The sequence below is a fragment of the Dendrobates tinctorius genome, unplaced genomic scaffold (assembly GCF_039654945.1).
Source record: "Dendrobates tinctorius isolate UK_male_01 unplaced genomic scaffold, ASM3965494v1 ptg000009l, whole genome shotgun sequence".
NCBI lineage: Eukaryota > Metazoa > Chordata > Amphibia > Anura > Dendrobatidae > Dendrobates > Dendrobates tinctorius.
Window position 1 is genome coordinate 3,938,407 of NW_027361677.1, and position 21,188 is coordinate 3,959,594.

Below are 21,188 nucleotides of genomic sequence, written 5' to 3' on the forward strand. Positions count from 1 at the left end.
CCATAACCTGATGTAGTACCCCAGCTGGCATGGACGATGCAGTTACAGTCATGAAACCTACAGTGAGGCTGGGTATTGTAGTCCTACAATGCCGCTATAACTGTTGTAAGAATTAGCCCTTAAAGCAGGGGTGGAGAACCTCAGGCCTGCGGAAAGTTTACGGCCCTTGATGACCTTTTATCCAATCCCGGGGACCGCAGTGCTTGGGCCGGTAACTGGTGTTTTGATGGCCGCTGGTGAGCACGCAGTGTTCACTACTGAATACTGGAGGGGCATGTCATTAAAAATTAGACCCCGACACCAGCTTCAGCACCATGAAGTACTTTGGGGGTGGAATTAGCAGTTTGTACAGCCCCCGAAGGATGGTCTAATTATCCAAATGACCCTTGGCAGGAAAAAGATAAAAATCCCTACCCCTGCCTTAAAGACATAATGAGCACGGCAGTTGCTGAGGCTGCTCTCAGTCACCCAGAAAATCTATAATAATAAATGCCCTAAGCAGCTTCCGGTTGTAACAACTTCCGTCCAGTTGTAACCGGTGACGTCACCGCACACCTCTTTCCAAGTTAACCCTCAACACACCACTCCTCTCACCTTTCACCATTTCCACTCACGTCCACTCACTCTTTCACTCCACATACGACCCTTTCTCTCACTCCGTCTCTCATACTCACGCCGTCATCGCCGCTGATCCACGATCCCCGACATCATCTTCCGCCGGCGCCATCCTGGATCCAGACGTCCTCCACGCCGGCGACATGTTCTTGCGGCGACGCCATTTTGGATCGGCAAAATCCCGCGATAGTCAAGATGGCGTCGCCGCAAGAACGTCGGGATCCAAAATGGCATATTTCGCCGACGCCATTTTGGATCCCGACGGCATCCACGCCGGCGACATGTTCCTGCGGTGACGCTATTTTGGATCGGCGAAATCCCGCGATACTCAAGATGGCGTTGCCGCAAGAACATGTCGCCGGCGAGGACAATGTCGGGATCCAAAATGGCGTCGGCGAAAACTCGCGAGATTTCGCCGACGCCATTTTGGATCCCGACGTCGTCCACATGTTCTTGTGGCGACGCCATCTTGAGTATCGCGGGATTTCACGATACTCACGATGGCGTCGCCGCAAGAACATGTCGCCGGCGAGGACAATGTCGGGATCCAAAATGGCGTCGGCGAAAACTCGCGAGATTTCGCCGACGCCATTTTGGATCCCGACGTCATCCACATGTTCTTGCGGCGACGCCATCTTGAGTATCGCGGGATTTCACGATACTCACGATGGCGTCGCCGCAAGAACATGTCGCCGGCGTGGACAACGTCTGGATCCAGGATGGCGCCGGAAGAAGATGTCGGGGATCGTGGAGCAGCGGCGATGACGGCGTGAGTATGAGAGACGGAGTGAGAGAAGGCGTCGTATGTGGAGTGGAGATGGTGAAAGGTGAGAGGAGTGTGTGTGTTGAGGAGTGTGTGTGTTGAGGGTTAACATGGCAAGAGGTGTGATGCTATCGCATCCTCCCGATGCGATAGCATCGGGCCATAATCTAGTATCTTATATGGGTCCAATTGGATTTAAGGTCCCTAGAACACAGACTAAGCGTCAGCCGAACCCACCGATATTGATGGGTGCAGCCGACTATCTAATGTGTATGGAGAGGGGACGATCCAAATTGTTGGGGAGATGTCAATTGGGCACATCTGATTTTGGGCTGCAGAGCACTTCGGTCTCTCAGAAATAGGTCGCCAGCCAACATGGGAGCCAGTAGCATTCTTTTCGAGAACGCCGCGCCACAGCTAGACATGGAGGGGGGCTCACCAATGAAGACTAGAAAAGTCATTTTTTTCCCCCTGTTAATTTCTCTTATAAATTAACCTTTTTTTGGGTGGCTGCATCTAAGGCCGTGTGCACACATTGAGTATTTGGTGAGTTGTTTTTTTTTTACATCAGTATTTGTAAGTCAAAACCAGGAATCAGAATAAATGTATGTACTCATCTGAGCGGTGGACACTAGGACCTGGAAACTATTTACCTCCCAGGTAACATCCATTAAAGTTACAGTAACAAACAACAAGTGCGCAAAGTCAAAGTTTATCACTTTATTAGCAAAACAATTTTTTTACAAAGTTGTCCAGACTTATTATACACATACTGCACTGATACATGTTTATTTCTACATTTAGGACATGTAATAGGTGGGACTGACAGCCGCGATGGTCACTTGCAGCAGCTGCAGGAATCACATCCTTTTGCACACTGACAGCCCTGGCTGCATTTACTGCAATCTGCAGGACAGCACGTGCAGCAACCTGTGGGTGGGGGGAAAAAAAAAAAAAGCAGAAAATTATTGCCAGGAAGAGATTGTTCCATTTTTGAATTAGAGGTTGGCAGATCACCAGGAATAATGCATATATTGGATCCCATATGGAATGATCCATTGCAATTATTTATACTTTTTTATTTTCTCTCATTTGAAAGAATCGGGCTGATTATGCCACACTGATCAGATACTCGGATGAAGAGAAGTAAAAAATAAAAATTCTCCCCATCTCCATTGTGTCAGTCCATGGAAATCTGACTGCACTCATATGTCATTCGAGTGCAGCCAGAGGTTTCCCACAGACTGAGACTCGCATGGCTGAGAGTGATCTGAATATGGGATGCAAATCGCTCATGCTGTGATTTTTTTTCCCTATTCGGACAGGCTGTGTCAAAGAGGAAAAAAAAAAAAACACACGGACCTGCAAGGCCCAATAGAACAACATTAGTCAGTGTGTGATCCAATATTGTCAGATCGCACTCGGACCAAAAATACAGTCATTTCATGACCCCTTAAAAGTGATCTTTTTGCCGTGTTGACTGCAGATCACCATGGACCCATCTGATTAATTAAGTCAATTGATCAACAATCCCATGCTTTGGTACATGGAAGGGTCAGCAACTTACAGCGCTCCAGCTGTTGTCAAACTACAAGTCCCAGCATGCCAGCTGTGTGCTTTCAGGGTATATTGGAAGCTGAAGTCTTAAAATGGCGAAAGAACTGTAGGCTGCAGACCCTGAATAGAGGTCTTATTAATTTACTACCTTTTATTTGCATTGAAAAGGATAAAATTTGGAACAGACCATGGTGCCCTAAATGCAAATTTTTTTTTTATTTTATTTTTTTACTACTTTTCACTTGATTTCAACAGTCCAGCCGGCACTCAGTCTTAACCCCTTAATGTCCAATGACGTGCACAGTATGTCATCAGACATCGCCCCTGCTTTGATGAGGGCTCCGGCGCTGAGCCCACATCCAAGCCGGGACATGTCAGCCTATGGAGGCTATTGAAGCATGCCAAAAGTAAAAAAAAAAAAAAAAAAAAAAAAGATATATGTTTAAAAATAAAAAAAAATTAAAAAAACCCCTAAAAGTTCAAATCACCCCCTTTCGCCCCAATCAAAATAAAACAGTAAAAAAAAAAATTCCACATAAAAAAAATCCCACATGCACATATTAGGTATCGCCGCGTTCAGAATCGCCCGATAAATAATAAAAAAAAAAAAAAAAAAAAATGCATTAACCCGATCGCTAAACGGCGTAGCGAGAAAAAAAATGCAAAACGCCAGAATTACGTTTTTTTGGTCGCCAAAACATTGCATTAAAATGCAATAACGGGTGATCAAAAGAACGTATCCGCACAAAAGTGGTGTCATTAAAAACGTCAGCCGGGCACGGAAAAAATAAGCCCTGACCCGACCCCAGATCATGAAAAATGGAGACGCTACGGGTCTCAAAAAATTGCGCAAATTTTTTTTTTTTAGCAAACTTTGGAATTTTTTTTCACCACTTAGATAAAAGAGGACATAGACATGTTTGGTGTCTATGAACTCGTAATGACCTGGAGAATCATAATGGCAGGTCAGATTTAGCATCTAGTGAACCTAGCAAAAAAGCCAAGCAAAAAACAAGTGTGGGATTGCACTTTTTTGGCAATTTCACCACACTTGGAATTTTTTTCCAGTTTTCGAGTACACGACATGGTAAAACCAATGATGTTATTTAAAAGTGCAACTCGTCCCGCAAAAAAAAAAAAATAAGCCCTCACATGGCCATATAGACAGAAAAAAAAAAAAAAAAAAAAGTTATGGCTCTGGAAAGAAGGGGAGGGAAAAATGAAAATGCAAAACTAAAAATACCCCTGGTCATTAAGGGGTTAAAAGAATTGATTTATTGATCCAGTAGTATAAAAAAGGCACAAAAAAAAATAGTTAGCACAAAAATTAAAGAGGCAGAAAAGAAATATCCGCTATGCTCCCATTCAACATGTTTCAGACCTGCATGGTCTAGGCTTGACAAAGGACCATGAAGGTGTGAAACATGTTGCCTGTGAGCGCAGAGGATATTTATTTTCTGCCTTATACTACTGGATCAATAAAGCAGTTATTTTAAGAAGATGTGAGTGTCGTCTATCGTTTGGACTGTTGCTATTACTGGAGTATTTTGCCGTGCACCTGGACAGGTGAGCCGATGGCTTTTTTTTTCTTTTACTCTCACCTGATTTGTATCTAAAATCATATCCACATACGTGGACTTACTTTTCTTGCACGACTTGCATTTGCAGTCTTTGCATTTGCAGGAATCTCCACAAGAGCAGGATCCACCTGGGGAGAGATAAAGTATATACTATAAGCTGCCATCAGATTAGAATGAATCATGTACCAATATAGATGGTGGCATTTTGCATAGGAGTCACCTATGGTTAGGCAATATCAATATTCATTCAGGTGTTTCCTCCATATACTATTAGTTACAAATATCCCCATGTATAACATGCTGATGCCTATAAAGCCCCTACTTACCGGTGGCGCAGTTGCAGTTTTGAGGGTCCATGGCAGGTGCTGGAGATCAGGCGGAGATCAGGCAGATGCTGGAGATCAGGCGGAGATCAGGCAGATGCTGGAGATCAGGAGAAGATCAGGCAGATGCTGGAGATCAGGAGAAGATCAGGCAGATGCTGGAGATCAGGCGGAGATCAGGCAGATGCTGGAGATCAGGAGAAGATCAGGCAGATGCTGGAGATCAGGAGAAGATCAGGCAGATGCTGGAGATCAGGCGGAGATCAGGCAGATGCTGGAGATCAGGCAGAGGCAGGTGCTTGCTGCTGTGTTCTGATGCAGGATCCTCTGTTGCTTCCTATATACACAAGAGCCTGAGCCGAGTGCAAAACAGAGACTAGTGCACAACACCTCCCCAGCCGTGTGACGCCATCCACATGTGCAAAAGACAAAGTATAAACACTGAGTGCAGTGTGCACTAATTACTCAGTCATCCAAGACACAGGATGAGCCAGCACAAGTGACAATGCATTCTAGATCAGCCCCTTACCAAATTTGGAAATATTGGGTTTCCAGGATAAGAATTTCAGTGCAGCTTTAGAAGAAAAAGGCAGGAATGGATCATAAACAGACGACACCTCTTAAATTTGAGGGGGAACATTACTATGACCATGTGACAAAAACACTGTACTTTGTCCATCCTTATTGCACAGAAAATATGCTGCACTTAACAGTTAAAAAAGCATTTAATGTAATGCAAAAATCACAAAAAAAAAAAAAAAAAGCGCAATAATCAGATGGTTAGTGTGTATGCTGTGCAGACACCTGCAGAAACCACCACAACAGAATAATGCAGCGTTTCCACATGTGGGAATATGGCCTTAGACCGACATTTTATAAAAAGCCTGCTGAAATACATTACATTTTATTAATTAAAGGGGTTGTCTGAAACCAAAAGGTGAATTGCGCAGTAAATGTCTATTCGTTTTAATAATCAAGTCCCTTTTCTAATATGCGTTTGGTAATTTTTAATTAACTTTCTGCATTTTTTTTTTTTATTTGACTTTTGATGACGTTTCCTTTGAGTATCCCCAGTGGATGTGAAGGCTGGAGCTGCGGTCACTGCTGCAGCTTCTGTATCCAACTTTAATGAAAACTTCAGTGATGTCGGTTTCAGGGACTCTACACACGTTGCAGATTGTGCTGCGGATTTTTCAAAGTCTGTAGGTCAAAAGACCTGCGTATTATCTGCGGATTAGCCTGCGGTTTTCCCCTGCAGTTTGACACCTGTACAATGGAGCATGTGTAAAACCGCTGCAGATTCCGCACAAAGTAGTGACATGCTGCGGATTTGAAACCGCAGCAAATCCGTGCAGAAAAATCCGCAGCATGTGCACTGCGGTTTTCATTTTCCATAGAGAATAAAAGGTACTGTACAACGCAGTAGAAGCTTGCGGATCCGCAGGGCCAAATCCGCTGCGGATCCGCAGGGCCAAATCCGCTGCGGATCCGCAGCGTGTGCACATACCCTTATAGTCCAGGCTCTACTGAGCACTGCACTGGTTGCAAATGACCAGGGCTATGACATACAGGTCTCAAAAGGGAAAAAAAACAAACAAAAAAACTGTAGTGACAAAGTCCAGTGGTTCTACCTTCAGATTAAAGATGTGTGCACATACCCCAAGTGTGGTCTCCAACTGTCCCCAATAATGCTGGCCCTAATTAACTAGCCCTTATTAGATTCACCAAGTGAGGTGAATCTTCCAAGCCCAAGGTGTGGGGGGCCACAGGTGTCAATGCAGAAGATAGGTGGGGCACATGGGACATGGACAGCCGATTGCAAGCAGGTAAGCGGGATGCAGGAAACTTCAGGCAGGTGGGTGATGTCCAGGAGACTGCAGTAAAGCACAGGGAGGCTGAAAATGTCCAAGAGACACCATGCAGGTAGGCGGGAGACATCCAGGGGACTGCAGACACCAGCTGAGCAGATCAAGGTATATAGCGCAAACCATCTGGAGTCTATTAACACCCAAGTTTTAATACCAAGACACAGGTGTGTGTCTTGGTGAGCCTCATATAGGCCCGGTATCACGCCAGGCCATCTGCAAAGCCTGATGTGGTGCACAATAAAATCTAGTGGAAGAGAGAAGCAAGGCATGGATCCAGGGTAGGTGCCCAACTCTTATATTTCAAGCATACTCCAAAAATCCCATAAACTCATGCTAGAGCTTATTTTTGGGGTAGGTCTTATTTTTGGAGAATCAAAGTAATATAGAAGACAGACCACATACAGTGAGGAGAGGTAACCTGGCATCTACAAACTTCTATGGGACCCTATGCTGTAAACCTCTAGTTTCATATGGAGGCATACAACCGTAGCTGTCAGGAGAATTGTGACCTTCATCTAGGGGACAAGAGCTCTGTATTTTTCCCCCACTAATGAAATGTATTACCTATTGATAAGTTAGGTGATACACACAGCTCCCAACCGTTCCGATTCTTGCGGGACAGTCCCATTCTTGACACCCCCCCCCCACCTGTGTACGAGGTGTACGGAGTGGAGCTATTCATGTGTGTACTTGGTGTATGGAGCAGAGCATCGTGTGTATGGGGTATGCGAAGCGGAGCTGTGTGTACGGAGTGGAGCCATGTGTGTATGAGGCATACAAAGCAGGCTTTTCCCATGGACACAGGAGTACACGGCGGAGCACTTTAAAAACTCGCACATGACGGTCCACCGGAAGTGATAGGCTGGAGCTGACCGGAAATTAGGTAATTTCGGGAGGAGATTGTGACGGAACCATGTAGGCACTTCAGGGAATGCTTCAGATGCATCACCATGTCCTCCTCCGACAGCGGGATCGCCTTGGAATCGGGGATGCCGGCCATGTGAGCGGATCATAAGTCCTGCACCGGGAAGCTCAGGTGGGCACTACAATGGGAGCCGGGATGCTATAGTTTCTCTCTCTCTGTTCTTTCCCCTTTCTTTCTCTGTTCTCCCTGTTTTTTTTTCTGTCCCCCCACCCTTTCTTTCTCTGTACTTTTTTTTTTTTTTTTTCTTCCCCTCTTTCTCTGTTCTCTTTCCTTTCTTTCTCACTGTTCTTTTTTTCTGTCCCCTCTTTCTTTTTCTCTGTTCTTTCCCCTCTTTATTTTACTCTGTTAATTCTTTCCCTTTCTTTCGCTCTGTTCTTTCTCGCTCTCTTTTTCTCTTTTCCTCAGTACCAGTCAGTGTGCCCACAGTACCAGCCACTGCCCATAATACCAGCCACTGTGCCCACAGTTTGATCAGCAGTGCTAAATGGGTGCGGTTGGGCGTGGACATGGGTGTGACTAGTTGCAAAATAGGTGTGGTTGGGGCGTTGCCTAAAATTTGCAGCGGTGCGCCGCAGCCTTTCCCCTTTCCCTTCTTCAAAAGTTGGGAGGTATGCATGTGTGACCACCACTGGTACCTAACATTTATCACCTAGCGAGTTTATGGTGGCACAACCGCCTTTAGGCTGCATTCACACACAGCGGTCATCCTTTGGCTGTTTATCACCGGATAATCGCATTGGCTTGTTTCAGTGAAAACACTGATGTCGCATGCAATGTTTTCCTACAGGATCGCACAGCAGTGCATGCATACATGTAATCACGGAAGCATTAACTCACAAGTGTCACATAAAAATCAATGACTAGTCCTCCTCGTGCTGACTACTATTATAGGTAGCATATTGCACGAGGGTTTGTAACGCCGATATTATAGATCAAAAATAGTTTAATGCTAAAATGAATGTTAGATTTTTTTCTCAAGCTCAAAACATCACTGAATGCAAAGAAGCTAAAAAGAAGTCTTAAAATGCACAGCCAATCTTGTTTATCTGGTAAGGAAGCCAGCAGCTAGTAGATGAATGGACAGGAGGAGGGGAATGTGCACACGGCTCTGGCTGACAATGGGCCAAAACCTCAACCATCTGCACACGGCTCGGCAAGCAGTAAACATGCAGAGATCCCGGGAGCCTGTGTCACCAATAACCCTGTTGTGGAAAATTTCTACCATCGCTATAATCTAGTCAGATGGACATTTTACCGTCATTTATCTCATATCAATTAGATAAGCATTTAAAACAGGAATTTCTTTAAATGCAGAAAATCCACAGGTAAAAAAAAGTACGTAATCCACACATGACTATCAGTAAAGTTTCATCAAATCCAAATGACAAGAAGTTTCTAAAACAAAGCAGCTTTATTTAAAACATGGCACATCAATAAGAGACAAAGACACAATAAACGCTAGTAAACAAGTTTATGGGTCGCCCTCCCAGGGAAAAGGTGCAGTACCTCTGTGGCGACTGAGCCTCAGGGGTGCCACACGTTGAAACTGCAAGCCCTGGTGTCCTCCATTCCTTCTTGCATCCGCCAGCACTGCTACATCACCTGCGCCGGACACTACACCATCAAAGTGTCCCCACATCTACACTGCCCTGGGACAACAGCCCTGCCTGTGGAGGGCTATACCACCATTGCTGCATCACACCATCTGTCCCAGAGGATCTGTCTGCAGCGTCAGATTAACACCTCCCTTGCTGAACGCCACAGGCGGCGTCACTAACTATTCCATTCCATTAACTACAAACCACCATTGATATTGGGCGCCCAGGGCCAAGGACCGGGTCACCGCTGCTGTGACACATCCCCCTGACACCGGCCCGGTACAGAGTACCCCGCTGCCCTGGGTGTGAGGGGCGACCCAAACGCTTTACTCACAGCTCTTGGTACCCACTGGTGCCCGCTTCCATGCCATGTCCTCCGGGGCAGAGACTCAATCAACCTCCCGGGCAAGTCAGGATTCTCCTCTCCAACACTCCGCCAACATGTACCTTTCCTGAACGACTCCGCCAATGCGCCTTTTAGTGTGAAGCTCTCCAATACCGTGGTACTCTGGAGTTCCTCCTGTCAGATGTTCCTAACAACTCTACTCATATGGCAGACAACTGTAGCCTCTATTGGGGACTCCCTTCTCGGGAGTCCTGGCTCTCTATTCAGTTGCTGTTGTGCCCCAAGTCTTAGATGGGAGTAGTGCATTTACAGCCAACTACTCCACCGGTGTCTGCTGCAGAACCATAAGTGTCCATACAACCTCGGGGACTGGGCCCCGGCCTTGCGCTGAGAACCTTTTTGGCAGGGTTCCTCTTCCAACCCACAACTCCTCTCTATTCTCTCTACTCCTCTTTCCTATGGAAGCTTAGGTTGCAGTTCTAAGTCTTTCTCCTTCTGGTTCCTTTCCCGTGCCAGCTGGCTCAGATCACTGAGGCAGCTGCAGCACTCCTTCCTCCATCCCTCCTTCTAGGGGATCCCCACTCCTCCCGAGTGGCCTCCTCTCAGACTGACCTCCAGACTGACCTGTAATTCTAAACCTTCCAAACCTTTTATATGAATCTCAACTCCACCCACCTCCCAGCACATCCAGTGTTCCATGCAGGGAACCACCAAGGCACTCCTAATGTCTAGGAGGAGAGAGACACACCTCACTGTGGATGTGCAGAACTACCCTGTTGTGTGGGGTTCGAGTGTTGGAGTGTGGAAAGGAGTTCCCAACTTACCTAGTTGGTGGGGCACTACACCTTAGGAGAAGGTGCAGTACCTCTGTGGCGACTGAGCCTCAGGGGCGCCACATTTACTTAATAGGTGCAGAAATTGAACAAAGTGATCTTATAGAATCATAGAATCGTAGAGTTGGAAGGGACCTCCTAGGCCATCTGGTCCAACCCCCTGCTCAAAGCAGGATTCGCTAAATCATCCCAGTCAGATGTCTGTCCAGCCTCTGTTTGAAGACTTCCATTGAAGGAGAACTCACCACTTCTCGTGGCAGCCTGTTCCACTCATTGATCACTCTAACTGTCAAAAAGTTTTTCCTAATATCTAATCTGTGTCTCCTCCCATTCAGTTTCATCCCATTACTTCTAGTCTTTCCTTGTGCAAATGAGAATAAAGTTGATCCTTCTACAATGTGACAGCCCTTTAGATATTTGTAGACAGCTATTAAGTCTCCTCTCAGTCTTCTCTTTTGCAAACTAAACATTCCCAAATCCTGCAACCTTTCCTCATAAGACAGGGTTTGCAGACCGGTCACCATTCTGGTCGCTCTTTTCTGAACTTGCTCCAGTTTGTTGATGTCTTTTTTAAAATGTGCCCAAAACTGGACACAATATTCCAGATGAGGTCTGACCAAAGAGGAGTAGAGGGAAATAATGACTTCACGTGATCTAGAGTGTATGCTTCTGTTAACAGAATCGGTCCACCACCACCCAAATAACAATTTTTCCACCAGATAAAGGCAAATCCGTAATGAAGTCTATGGACAAGTGAGTCCATGCTCTTTCTGGAATAGGCAATGGAACCAATTCCCCGGGTGGCCATGACAGACATTAGCGCGTGCACAAATCTCACAAGTGGATACAAATTCCACATCGTTAAGCATGGATGGGCACCAAAAGAGTCTAGCAACAGCTTTCTGTGTAGCAGTGACTCCCGGGTGACCACTTAAGAAATTCCTGCAATAGACGTAATCTAAGATACACAGGCACAAATAATTTAAATTCAGGAGTAGCGGATGGGGCCAGCGACTGGACCTCACGAATTTCAGCTTCCAATTCCGAGGATACCATGAAAATCACAATTCCTAGAGGAGGAATGGAGGAGACAGAATCAAGGCTGCGTGACAAAACGTCAGCTCTAACATTCTTAGACCCGGGTCTGAATGTGATGAAAAAATTGAATCTAGAGAAAAATATCTGGCCTGTCTAGAGGTTAAACGTTTAGCAGATTCAATATAGGCCAAATTTTTATGATCTGTCACCACAGTAACAGGATGAATAGCTCCCTCCAAAAAGTGTCTCCATTCCCCAAAAGCTAATTTGACCTCGAGCAACTCACGATTCCCCACATCATAGTTTTTCAACAGATGAAAATTTCCTGAAGAAAACTGCACATGGACGCAAGTTGGTCAAAGTTTTGGAACCTTGAGACAAAACAGCTCCTATCCCAAACTCTGAGGCATCCGCCTCTACGATGAACGGTTTCTGGAGATCAGGTTGAATCAATACTGGAACGGACATGAAGCACTTTAAATTTATTAGACACCAACAGCATCCAACGACCAAACCTTAAGAGTCGCCACCTTTCGTGTGAGGTCAGTAAGGGGTTTCACTATCTGAGATAAACCCTTAAACTTTCTGTAGTAATTAGCAAACCCTAAGAATTGCTGCAATGCTTTCAAATCACGAGGTTAAACCTAATCAGTTATTGCCTGCACCTTCCCAGGGTCCATTTTAAACCCTTCAGCAGACACAATGAACCCCAGAAACAATATTTCCTGAACAGAAAAAAAGCACATTTTTCCAATTTAGCAAACAAAGAATTTTCCGTTAGCTTCTGTAAACCAAAATCGAATGTGCTCATAGTGAGAATTCAGACAGGCAAAAAAATTAGAATATCATCCAGGTATACCACAATAAACTTTCCAATAATATCAGAGAACATGTCATTCATAAAGTTCTGAAAGACTGCAGGTGCATTGGTTAACCGAAAAGGCATGACAAGATTGTCAAATAAACCCTCCGACGTTAAAGACGCCGTTTTCCACTCATCACCCTGTCGGATCCGTATCAGATTATATGCCCCTCTAAGGTCAAGCTTAGAAAAGCATTTAGGCCCAGTAAGCTGATTATATAGGTCGGAGGTAAGTGGAAGCGGGTAAGTATTCTTAACTGTAATTTTGTTCAGTTCATGGAAATTGAGGCAAGGACGGAGGCCACCATCTTTTTAACAAAAAAGAACACTGCAGCTACAGGCAAGGAGGAAGGATGGATATGACACTTCCGTAAACTTTTGTTAATATATTCTTTCATAGCGGTCCGTTCAGGTCCCGACAAATTATACAGCCAAGCTTTAGGCAATTTGGCTTTAGGAATAAGATTTATATCACAATCATAAGGACGATGGGGCTGAATATTTCAGCCTCTTTCTCTGAGATCACATCTCTGAAGTCTTTCAGGTAAGCCGGCAGACCCTCCAGACAAGCGAGCGGAGCAAATGTGTACAGAGGTAAGACATTTCTTGTGACAGTAGGAGCTCCTTCTGATACAAATCAATAACAGGATTATGGATTTGCAGCCATGGAAATCCCAACATCAACCCAGCAGGTAAATTATCCAACTCATAGCAGGAGATGGACTCAGAGTGAAGAGTTCCCACTCTAAGGCCAGGGTCACACTTGCAAGTGTGATGCGAGAAACCCACGAGTCTCACATCAATACCCGGCGATGCCACCGGAACTCGGAACCAGCCGCACACTCCGGTCCCGAGTGCCGGCGGCAGCGCAAGGTATTGATGCGCAAGTTTCTCACATCACACTCGCAAGCGTGACCCTGGCCTAAGTGCGAATTCCACTGATACCAGCTGGACTAAGTTCTGAAGTAACAGTGTCCTGTCAATGGCGACAATTTGAGTAGCTCTTTCCAATCTAATTGTCCCTAATCATAATTTAACAACCAGTCCAGAATCAATGAAATTGGTGGCAGAGCCAGTGTCAATGAAAGCAAGACCAGATAACCACAGGTTCTGAAACCAAAGTTTGACGTTCAGCAATACTTTATCTGAAGAGTAAAAGGGTACCTGGAAGTCTTGGTGACTTCCCCGAATATCACCCAGATATAGATGTTTCCCATCGGCTTGCTGGCTTGAGCGTGAATGGAGCAGTCTTTGAGGCAATGTCCAGCATGAACACAATAAAGGCAAAGGCCAAGATCACGCCGACGCCTCCTCTCCATGACCCAAGAGTGGGCTGTTCCACTCTCCATTGGTTCCGTCTCAGGCAAGTGAACAGACTTGGGCAGGATGACTGAAGCCCCCTGTCGTTCACTACGTCTCATGAATTCCACGATCTAGTCGAATGGCCTGGGTCATGGCCTCCCCCAGGGGACAGGGTGGAGTATGCAAAGCCAGAGCGTCCTTTAGAAAAATCAGAGAGGCCACGGTGAAACTGACATCGGAGAGCTGCATCATTCCACAAAACCTCAGGACCATTGCCGGAACTCAGAGCTATAGTACTCTGTGGTGAAGCCCCTGGTGTCAGGTTCATGATCTTAGCTTCTGTGACCTGGGTCCTGTGAGTTTCGTCAGATCATCCCTAAAGCCCCCGTCACACACAGCGATCTCGCTATCGAGATCGCTGCCGAGTCACAAGTTTTGTGACGCGACAGCGATCTCACCAGCGAGATCGCTGTGTGTGACACGCGACCGCCCCCCCCCCCCCCCGCCGGGTATCGCTGATTGTGCTGGAATGGCCAGGACATTTTTTTGATCGTTGGTCTCCCGCTGGCCAGCACGCATCGCTGCGTGTGGCAGGCGGGAGACCAGCGATCTGGAGCCTGGTAACCAAGGTAAACATCGGGTTTCTAAGTGTCAGCCGTTTCAGTGTAAATGCCAAAAGATCATCTAGTAAACCAAGAAAAAGTACGAAATCGCAAGCCAGGTCACATGCCAGGGTCAGAATGCCAGAGAAACAGAGGATAAGCAAAGGGGAAATAACAAACGGGTAGTCTGAACACGATCCAAAGGTCAGCAACGGAACATCAGATGCAAAGGGGCAATGACAAATGGATAGTCTGAACACGGTCCAAAGGTCAGCAGCACAATATCAGATGTATAGGAGCAATGACAAACGGGTAATCTGAACACGGTCCAAATGTCAGCAGCTGAAGAGAATCAGAACTTACACCAAAGGGTACAGGCGACCACACCAGAGAGCACCAGCTTAGAACAAACATTTGACTGGCAATGATCTGGGCAGACAGCTCACCTAAATAACAGGGCAATTACCAAGAATATGGAGCACCTGTGGAAGTTTCTGCACCTTCCAGTCAGATAGGTCAGCCGAGCTGTCAATCAAAGCACCGACAGCTCAGCATAGCACAGGATAGGATGCCAGAGCTGTCCATCACAGAGTCCCAGACATTCTGAGCAGAGGAATCATGACACTATGAATATGCTGCCATAATAGTTTTTTGCAATTCAGGCATACACCTCCAGCACTGTACAGATGTGATTTTGCCACCACAGCTACCCAAATAAAACGATGGGCAGTGACACTACTTCTGCAAAAATCAGCAGGTTTTTTTTTTTTAGGTGCCCTACAAGTCACAATACAAACCCGGATATTTCTATTTGTTTGGGTCTGTTAGAAGCAGGCGTGTTTCACAAAGTTTCTGCACTCGGCTCTGCACTGTCTCTGCACACGGTTCCTGCTCCATTGAATCGTGCACATTATGCTGCGGGTCGCTAGGCTGCAGGGAGGAAGCAGGAACAATGCCCATGGCTGACATCATGGCAGGCTGAATCACGGGACTCTGTGCTACCAAGTCTCTGACACTTTCTCACCCTCCTGATCTGAATGGGTTGTTGACGGGAACATTGGTGCTCAGAGTAATAATATATGTTGTGTGGAGTACGACTGTCACTAGTAGCAAAAACAACTTGTCATAAACTCTATAGGCAGTTAATTTTGTGAGAGTAAAAATTTCAAAATGATGCTTTCACCCCAGTACATTAAAGGGATAGTTCTTGTAAAAACAAGCACTTTTGCAATTTACTGCTTATTAAAATTTGCAGCCATTCTTGAGATATTAACACTTCTTTTGTTTAGCTCGTTGCCAAGGAGACCGACCACCGCTGTTTACATTGTGGGCACTGCAGTAAAGATGACTGGGATTAAGAGGTAACAGCGCACTCCAGCAATCCTGGCCAGCTTTAAAACAGCGCTTACAAACTCAATGCAAAATAGCTTGTAAGCCCTGCGCGTGTTCTCTTATTTAGCAGCCGTGGTTGGTCTCCAAGGGAACGAGCTGTAAACAAAAAAACAGTATTAATATCTCAACCACGGCTGCAAAATTTAATAAGAAGTACATTGCAAAAGTAGTTGTGTGGCGCCCCTGAGGGTTCAGTCGCCACAGAGGTACTGCACCTCCTCCTGAGGTGTGGTACCCCACCATCCAGGTAAGGTGGAGACACCTGACCACACTCCAACACCTGCACCCCACACCACAAAGTAGTGTAGCAAAGCACCTTCGGCGGCTCCCTGCTTGGAACACGAAACGTGCTGGGAGGTGGGTGGAGATTAGTTCACATAAAAGAGCGGGAAGAGTTGAGTGAGTCGTTCAGTCATTCATTCAGTCAGTGAGTGAAGATGTAGAAAGGCAGAGAGTGAGAAAGAGAAGATCCCCGGGAGAGGGATGGGAGAAGGAAGTGCTGCAGCAGGCCACAGTGATCTGGGTCTGCTGGCACAGGAAAAAGACAGAAAAGGAAGCTTGATTCTCCATTGGAAAGAAGGATTAGTACGGAACGTAAGGAGAATAGGAGGACTAAGGATCGGGGTTGGAAGAGAGAACCCTTCCCAAGTTCTAAGCGCGAGGCCGGGGCCCGGTCCCCGAGGTTGTATGGATACTAATGGTCCTGTAGCAGACACAGGAGGAATAGAAGTTGTCACCACTTTATTCCCACACAAGACTTGGGGGCACAACAGCAATGAGAGTGAGCCTGGACTTAGTAGCAAGGAGTCCCCGAAGCAGGCTACAGCTGTCTGCCGTACAAGTAGAGTTCATAGGAACATCTGACAGGAGGAACTCCAGTGTAACTCAGTACTGAGAGTACTTCACTCAAAGGCGCTATAAGAGGAGACGTTCCGAAAAGACACATATGTTGGCGGAGTGTTGGAAGGGAGGACTTCATCTTGTCTGGAAGTTGGCTGAGCTCCTGACCCGGAGGACACAGCACGGATGCGGGCACCTATACCTGCAACAGACTGAGTAAAGCTTTGGAACTACATGCCCTGGTGTCCTCCACTTATTCCTGCTCCAACACGCCCAGCATGGCTACATCCCTTGCGCCCGACACTACACCATCTACGTGTCACTTCACCTACTCTGCCCTGGGACTCCAGCCCTGCCTGTGGAGGGCTATAACATCATTGCTGCACCACACCATCAGTCCCAGAGGATCTGTCTGCAGCGTCGGCTTAACATCTACATTGCCAAACACCACAGGTGGCGTCACTTATAAACTTTCCCCTTTTTACAATGGGCACCCAGGGCCACGGGCCGGGTCCTAGCTGCAGCGACATCTCCCATTGAAGCTCATCGGGCCCGGTACCGAGTAAACCACAGCCCTGGGCGGGAGACCCAGTTTTATTTTCAACAATACCCCTTTATGAAGATGGGAATAACCCTTTAAGCGTCGGCCGTTTTCCATGCTCACTATATGGTAAAGCTGATCTGCCATTATGATTCCCCAGGTCAGTACAAGTACACAGACACCAAACCTGTATAGTTTTTTTTTTACTTTTTACTGTATTTAATAGCTTGAAGCTGTAATCAACCAATTGCCTGTGGAAATCACGGTCTCCTATGAACGTTAGCTACGGGCCGGCGTTCACAGGGATATCGTAATGACAGGCAACGGGGGTCATCAGCAGACCCCCCCCCCAACTGTCATGACAACCCATCGGCGCCCGGTGATCACATCACAGGGGTGCCGATGGGAGCGTGGAATGACGTGCCCCCTGCCGACGCGTGTTACATGTTAGAGATTGGCAGCAGGATGTCACCTCTATAATGGAGGAGATGGTAAACCGTAGCGGAATCCACAGAAAGAATTGACATGTCAATTCTTTCTGCGGATTAGAAACCGCAGAAAATCCGCGCGGAAAATTCCGCACCATTTGCACTGCGGTTTCCATTTCCCATAGGATATTATGGTACTGTACCTGCTGCGGATCCGCAGGGCCAAAACCGCTGCGGATCCGCAGCAGAATCCGCAGCGTGTGCACACACCCCAAATCTGCAGGAAAAGTGTTTTCTGAGGTGACAGGTTCCTTACTGAGGACTAAAGCAAAGGTTCTTTTTTTCCCCCCACTTTTTTATGCATTGGGACATAAAAGGGGTTGTCCGGGCTTGGGATAAAAGTCTCTCTATAACAGCATCCAGTGCAATGTCCGATTCCCCGGCTGTGCGGGCGGTCACATGACTGTGTGTAAGTGATTTGCATAGTTTTAGTCATGTGCCAACTAGTCTGTGAATTGTCTACTTTTTGTCATATGACGACGAGACTGTAAGTGATTTGCATACCTTTAGTCACATCCCGACTAGTCTGTGATTTGCATACTTTTAGTCACATAACTAGTGATTTGCATACTTTTAGTCACATGCCTACTAGCCCATAAGTGATTTGCACACTTTTAGTCACATGACTAGTAAGTGATTTGCATACTATTAGTCACATCCCGACTAGTCTGTGATTTGCATACTTTTAGTCACATGACTAGTGATTTGCATACTTTTAGTCACATGCCTACTAGCCCATAAGTGATTTGCACACTTTTAGTCACATGACTAGTAAGTGATTTGCATACTATTAGTCACATCCCGACTAGTCTGTGATTTGCATACTATTAGTCACATCCCGACTAGTCTGTAAGTGATTTGCATACTTTTAGTCACATGCCGACCAGTCATATACAGATTACCTCAATCGACTTCCAGCATGTGACAGGAAGCGTTTGGTGGGGCTGCAAAAAACAGCTTTTAATTTGCATATGAAAACGCAGTAAAAAAAAAATCTGCATGTGAACATAGCAAATGTAATGCAAAGGGCCTTGCGCAGAAACAATGCTTTTTTATCCATATTAACTTTTCTTTTATCCGTTTTTCAATGCTGTGCAGAAACGGTGCGGGCACGGATCAGACACGTGACGTTAGAAAGGCTGTGTTCTCCAGAATGACTCCTCCCACACACGTGACTGATCACATGGTCGTGACGTCACCGAAGGTCCTTTCGCTAGTTTGCAGGCTCTAGCAGATACAGCCGGTCCGCGGTGAGTGTCTGCGTGTGGGGTGAGGGGTGGTGTTACCGGGAGATCAGGGAGAGAGGAGATGTCAGAGCGGGAGGAGCGCGGTGCAGCCGGTCGGCCATAACGACAGCAGCAGGAAGGTGCCGTCAGACGCAGGCATATTCGGTTGCCATGGAGACCGGAGGACTCCGCTTTAGTTTATCACCTGCCCCAGTGCAGATTGCAGAGCTGCTCCGGCACATGACTGCAGCACATGTAGCAGAGCCGGGGAGCTCCCCTGCTATCATCAGGGGCAAGGTTGTAGCTTATGTACTGCAGGCAGTCACATGACTGCTGCAGCCAATCCTTATCATGTTATGTCTCCATAATCAGTGACAGGCAAACTGCCATTAAAGGCTATGGGGGCAAATATGTGTGTGCCTTATGACCCAAAATCCAATATTAGCAGAGTAGGTGATGGGTTACTCCGTGCCCCCTTTAATGCCTTCATATGCCGCACCAGCCTGAAGAAGTGATAGACAAAGGTGTAAGAAAAATAGTGACAACCCTAAGGCACGAAGGAGTAGGGATGAGTGAGTTAGGAAACGCTATTTAAGCAATTGTACGTCTGTCTGATTGGGGGGTCTTTGTGACCTCCACTGATCGTTATGGGGGTCTGATTCGGCACTGCAGCTTCTGTGCAGAGGTAGTGCGACTTTCACATGACCGCTGCTGCCTACAGCCTGTAAAAAGATACCAATAGCGATGCAGACCATAATCAGTGGGGGTCCAACCTCTGTTTTTCCTTGTGAAGACCACAGCATCCAGCTTTGAGGGACAAGAACCCCCAAGCATCTGACAACTGATGGTTTGCCTAATAGCCTTCGTCTTGTGGCAAGGGTCGTACGTGGTGTATAGGGCCGCAACCCCCAAAAAGTATCAATACAAAAAGGGTGGGGGAAGGTGATATCCCTGAGGAAGGTGCCAGGAAGGGCGCCGAAACGCGTAGGAAGGAATAAAGCAGTACTTTGTTACTACATCTTGCATCCCAGGTGATTTTGTGGATTCAGCAGCGCGGACTGTGGCACATCTTGCTTCCCATATTCTCTGACCCCCAAAAAGTGGCACTAAAGAGGCAGCTTTCTGTCTTTTGGAGGAGAGCTAATATACATAAGGCTCCGTATAGAAGCAAGCAGTCGGCACAAGGAAAATTTTTACCTTTCTGATCGCTGATCATGTTTACACCAGCCAATGACTGTGACCGGATGTCCCATGTTAAATGGCATTTAAGGGGAATCCGTCAGCATGGTTTTGTATGCAATCTGTCAATCAGTGAGAAGCATGATGTAGGGGCAGAGAGCCTAATTCCAACACTGTGTCACTTGCTGTCATTTTTTGCAATCACAGTTTTCTCTGCTGCAGATCTAACAGTTCTCTGAATGCTGAGCTGTCTTTAACCCCGCCCACATCACTGATCAGTAGAAAGCTGCCAGTGATGGGGGCGTGGTCGGACTAGGAGGCAGGAGACACCTAGTCCTGCAGTGTTAGTCTCCAGCTGAGAAAAAACACTGATTTGTATTGAAACAGCAACACACAGCCCAAAGAGTAACACATCGCTGGAATCGGGGTCTCAGCCCCTACATTATGCTGCTCTCAGATTACATAGGATAAACCTGCTGAAAGATTCAGTTTAAGGGATTCTCCAAACCCCATGTTAAATATGGCTGTACGTTGCTGGTCCATCCCACACCAATGTAATGTCAGAAGAGGCGCAGTTCACATTTCCACAGCTCTCTCTCACTGCCTCTGACCATTGTGGAGATGAAGAGTATGAAGTCAATGTGCAATTCTTGACTACATGCCAAGTTATGACCCTACACGAACTGGTGACTTATCAGTTTCCTTACCCCTCATTGACTTAAATAGGGGAGTTCCCATGCAAGATATTGGCGCCTCCATTCTCAGGATGTACCAGATACCACCTTCAGTCGTCATCCTTCACCGCACACGTTATCACAGGGTCCAGTTTTGTAGCCAGCGATCCCCATGCTTTCTTCCAATAATACTTTTTATGTGATTAAGCCTGTGCTATCTCTTTGCTAGGAGCCATCATGCTTGTTCCAATATTTACCCTGAAGTTGAATCACAAAATCAACCCTCGCATGGTGACCGTGGGGAAATATGACGGGACGCACCCATGTTTAACTGCAGCCACCCAAGCTGGAAAGGTACAAAAACCTAACCATCAGTCAGTCTGTGCCACATGGTCGGAGTAACCTGACAGTGGCACTGCGCCATCTTCACGGGGTCCAGAGCCAACATTTGGACTGGGTTTGTCTTGAAAGGACACAGATTTAACCTGGCCATTTATATCGTTATTACGTCATTGTACTCGTTATTGCCTCAAATTATTTATTACTTCACATTACCTTACAGTACTCGTTAGTACCTCACGATACTCGTTATTACCTCACGCATTACTACTCTACTATCTCACATTACTACTTGTT

The 21,188-nt window shown here is 46.4% G+C and overlaps 2 protein-coding genes across 8 annotated transcripts in view; one reads left to right on the forward strand and one right to left on the reverse strand.

Annotated features, from left to right (window-relative positions):
* Positions 1 to 2,083: 2,083 nt before the first annotated feature.
* On the reverse strand, positions 2,084 to 5,243 carry LOC141095748 (metallothionein-1-like). Its single transcript, XM_073582039.1, has 3 exons — positions 4,842 to 5,243; positions 4,578 to 4,643; positions 2,084 to 2,308 (listed from the first exon to the last, which is right to left on the reverse strand). The coding sequence occupies exons 1-3, from the start codon at positions 4,870 to 4,872 to the stop codon at positions 2,217 to 2,219; spliced, it is 189 nt and encodes a 62-aa protein (XP_073438140.1). The 5' UTR covers positions 4,873 to 5,243; the 3' UTR covers positions 2,084 to 2,216.
* A 1,253-nt stretch (positions 5,244 to 6,496) lies between these two features.
* The window catches only part of BBS2 (Bardet-Biedl syndrome 2), a 71,278-nt gene continuing 56,586 nt past the window's right edge, over positions 6,497 to 21,188 (forward strand). For 3 of the 7 annotated variants that reach the window (XM_073581973.1, XM_073582028.1, XM_073582020.1), the window contains exons 1-2: positions 6,497 to 6,664; positions 20,782 to 20,906. In XM_073581973.1, coding sequence (XP_073438074.1) covers positions 6,643 to 6,664; positions 20,782 to 20,906 — 147 coding nt within the window. In that variant the 5' untranslated portion in view covers positions 6,497 to 6,642. The other 4 variants (XM_073581983.1, XM_073582003.1, XM_073581993.1 and 1 more) reach the window with 4 other exon arrangements.

Excerpts from the sequence above, each read along its gene's own strand:
- LOC141095748 (XM_073582039.1), bottom strand. The coding sequence starts at position 4,872 with ATGGACCCTCAAAACTGCAACTGCGCCACCG. Across the intron at positions 4,644-4,841 it reads AAACTGCAACTGCGCCACCG|GTGGATCCTGCTCTTGTGGA; the intron begins GTAAGTAGGGGC and ends ATCTCTCCCCAG. Across the intron at positions 2,309-4,577 it reads ATGCAAGTCGTGCAAGAAAA|GTTGCTGCACGTGCTGTCCT; the intron begins GTAAGTCCACGT and ends CCCCACCCACAG.